A 3971-nucleotide genomic window follows, 5' to 3' on the forward strand; every position below is an offset into this window, starting at 1 on the left:
TGGCTTGGTTAAAACATGGAGACAAAAACACACAATTTTTTCATTCAAAGGCCTCACAACGTAGAAGGAGAAATCACATGCAGGGCATAAAAAATCCGGATGGTGTCTGGATGGAGGAAGAGGAAGAAATAGTTGTGGTGGCGGTTGACTACTTTGATAGTGTGTTTACTGTAGGTACATATTCCCAGATTGATGATTGCCTCAATACTGTGCCCAACAAGCTGACCTCAGAAATGCAACAGACTTTGACTAGTGACTTTACTGCTGATGAGATCAAGGCTGCACTGTTTCAAATGGGACCAACCAAGGCACCTGGGCCTGATGGTATGAATGCACTTTTTTTCCAAAAATTTTGGCATATAGTGGGTACTGCTGTAGTTAATGTTGTGCTGGATTATTTTAATTCTGGTATCATGAGTCCTGATATAAATCATACCCATATTGTGTTGATCCCTAAAATAAAGTCTCCTGAGAAAATGTCTGAATTCCGACCCATTAGCTTATGTAATGTTATTTACAAGATTATATCCAAAGTTTTGGCAAACAGGTTGAAACAAGTCCTCCCAACTATTATATCCCTTACACAAAGTGCTTTTGTTCTAGGAAGGCTTATCACAGACAATGTATTGGTGGCGTATGAGACTCTACACACCATGCATTCTCGAAAAAAAGGCAAAAAAGGAGCCCTTGCTTTGAAGCTTGACATTAGCAAGGCCTATGACCGTGTTGAGTGGCAATTCTTGCAAGGTATAATGGCTAGGTTGGGTTTTCCAGTGACTTGGATAAATTGGGTGATGGGGTGCATCACCACACCCTCTTTTTCCATTCTTATAAATGGAAAGCCTTATGGCCATATCAACCCATCTAGGGGACTCCGTCAAGGTGATCCATTATCACCATATTTGTTCCTTTTGTGTGCTGAGGGGTTCACTTCATTACTGGCAAAGGCTGAGATGGATAGGCGGATTAAGGGTGTGGCTATATGTAGAGGGGCACCAACAATCTCCAATTTAATGTTTGCAGATGATTCCATTCTCTTCTATCAAGCTACTACTGGAGAGGTTGAGGTGATCAATGAAGTGCTTCAGACTTATGCTAATGCTTCAGGCCAATGTATTAATATGGAGAAATCATCGGTATACTTTAGTAGTAATACTTGTAGCAGCCAAAGGGATGTGATTGTCTCAATGTTGGGAGTGAAAGAGGTGGAGCGATTTGAGTCTTATTTGGGTCTTCCTACGTTGGTGGGTCAAGCAAAATACCAAACTTTTGCTTTCTTGAAGGATAGAGTTTGGAAAGAGTTGCAGGGTTGGAAAGGGACAATGTTATCCAAGGCCGGGAAGGAAGTACTTATCAAGGCAATTGCCCAAGCCATTCCCACTTATACCATGGGAGTTTTTCAATTACCAGTGAAGTTGTGTAATGAACTAAATTCCTTGTGTGCAAAATTTTGGTGGGGTCAAGTTGGAAATGAAAAGAGAATTCATTGGAAGAGTTGGGATTGCTTAACTCAACCAAAGAAGGAAGGGGGAATGGGTTTTAGAGATTTGAGGTATTTTAACCTGGCCATGCTAGCCAAGCAAGGTTGGAGGATGCTGAAAAACCAAGACTCTCTACTGTTTTAATGTTTCAAAGCTAGATATTTTCCTCGGTGCAATTTTCTTCATGCGAATGACTCACCTAATAGCTCTTTTGTTTGGAAGAGTATGATGGCTGCCTTGCCAATTTTGAGGAGTGGGTGCTGTTGGAGAGTAGGAAATGGTGAGTCCATTGATGTCACAAAAGATAAATGGATCCCAAATTACCTTTCTAATAAACTCCTACATCCGGTGATTGATATGAAGGAGGGCTGGAAAGTATCAAATCTTATTGACTGGGATATTCATGGCTGGAGGAGAGATATATTGATGGCCAAGTTCAACAGGGATGAAGTTGAGGCTGTATGTAGAATACCATTGAGTAGACGGGTTATGGAGGATAGTATGGTCTGGCTGCATAATAGAAGAGGTGTGTATACAGTTCGGTCTGGGTACCATTTAGCAAGACAGGTGCTGAAGGTCGAATTTCGGGCTGAAGCATCAAATAGAGGTGGCTGGCAGTAGGCATGGAGGGCTTTATGGAAGTTAAAGATACCGAGAAAAATTAAAATCTTTGGCTAGAGAGCTTGTCATGATGTACTTCCAACTGGAGTGAACCTGGCAAAGCGTAAAATAATTTCTGATATGTTGTGTCACTGCTGTAAGAGTGTAACTGAGGACACTTTACATGCTGTATGGGGGTACGGTGCAGCCCAAGACGTTTGGGCAGGGAGTCTAAAGGTGTTGCAGAAATTTCAGACTAACCATGTTGATTTTTTGCAGCTTTTTGAAGCTTTGGTGGACAGATTATCAACAACTGAAATGGAGCTCTTTCTTGTTCAAGCTTGGCTCATATGGAATCAAAGAAATGTGATGGTGCATGGAGGACAAATGAAGAATCCGGGGTGGTTGACAAAGCGAGCAGCAGAATTACTAGAAGAATATAAGAAAGCTCAAGCAACTTTGGAGATTCCACGTGCAACTCCAGGCAGAAGCTATTGGAAACCTCCTCCACAAGAGGTGTATAAGCTGAATTTTGATGCAGCGATATTCTCGAACTTGAATTGTTCTGGGGTAGGTGCGATCATTCGAAAATTTGATGGTGGGGTGATGGCTGGGATAGCAGCAAAGGGAGATTATGTACACAATAGTGATGATGCAGAGGCATTAGCATGTCGAAAAGACTTGGAATTTGCTAGGGAGGCCGGTTTCTCAAGTCTAATAATTGAGGGGGATAACTTAAAATGTGATGAGAGCAATATCAAGTACTGAAACAAATAATTCTTTCTTTGGTCATATTGTGGATGATATTAGACATTTAATTTTGGGTAGGCAATTCGTTGGCTTTAGCTGTGTAAAAAGGGAGGGAAACATGGTGGCTCATTCTTTAGCTAGATTTGCTAGGAACATTGTCGAGGATATGTATTGGATGGAGGATGAGCCCCCACCTGCTGTAGATGCTTTACATCATGATCGGGTTCATATTAATGAATGAGTGATAGTTTTGTTCTCAAAAAAAAAATGTGTGATAATTACTACTTTACAAAGGGATCCAGTTAATGGGTGCCCTTAGGGTATTTATTAATAAACAATTTTAGGAAATATGTTATACCACTTTTTATGGGAAATAAAAAAGGCTATAAGAAAAAGTAAATTGCATTTTTTATTTTCTCATAAAAACTTTCTTAAGCATCCATTAATTTTTTCTTTTATAAAAATATTATTATTGTGAACTTTTATGGTGCTTCTAATCTTTTTTAAGTAAACTTTTTTGCATTAAATACGCTACAATTCAGACAAGTGTCGAATTTTGAACATGTGTACATATCAATCTTTCTTAGTGTGCATTTGGTTCCACTTTCTTGAGCCAAAACACGCGTTTTCTTACTAAAAATCCAAACAGCGTGTTTGCTAACACATTGCAAACGCGCTTTGTGATAGGCCACAAACTGAATGACCCCTTGTGATTAAACCAATTAATTAATTAGCCAAGTTATTAATTAATCAATTTAACATGAAAATATATGGAAGCATAAACAAATCACCAAAAACTAAACATACAGCAGAAATTAAAAGACAGGTGATTTGTTTACGAATGGGGAAAACCCTTGCGGCAAAAACCCCATTAGGTGATTTTCAGGTCACCACTCTCAAAACTCCACTATTATCAAATCAAATGGTTACAAGTAAAGGAATCCCAAGTACCTTACCAACCTACAATTGAACCCTTACCCCAATACCCAATTGGACTTGATCTGTAATGGCAGTTCCTCCTTTTGATGCACAGCTCCCAAGTACGTGACTAACCAATGTGCGGATCCTAGTACACGACTTCAAACACCAACTTAGAAGGAGAGGTTGGCTGAAAAGTTCTTCAGTTCATCCTACACGATG

The 3971-nt window shown here is 39.7% G+C and overlaps 1 protein-coding gene across 1 annotated transcript; it reads left to right on the top strand.

Annotated features, from left to right (window-relative positions):
* Positions 1 to 1709: 1709 nt before the first annotated feature.
* On the top strand, positions 1710 to 2849 carry LOC112010575 (uncharacterized). The gene is made up of 2 exons (XM_024042922.1): positions 1710 to 2048; positions 2160 to 2849. Exons 1-2 carry the CDS (start codon positions 1710 to 1712, stop codon positions 2847 to 2849), a joined length of 1029 nt encoding a protein of 342 aa, XP_023898690.1.
* Positions 2850 to 3971: the final 1122 nt, after the last annotated feature.

Source organism: Quercus suber, unplaced genomic scaffold, assembly GCF_002906115.3.
Source record: "Quercus suber isolate HL8 unplaced genomic scaffold, Cork oak 2.0 scaffold_1121, whole genome shotgun sequence".
Classification (NCBI taxonomy): Eukaryota; Viridiplantae; Streptophyta; class Magnoliopsida; order Fagales; family Fagaceae; genus Quercus; species Quercus suber.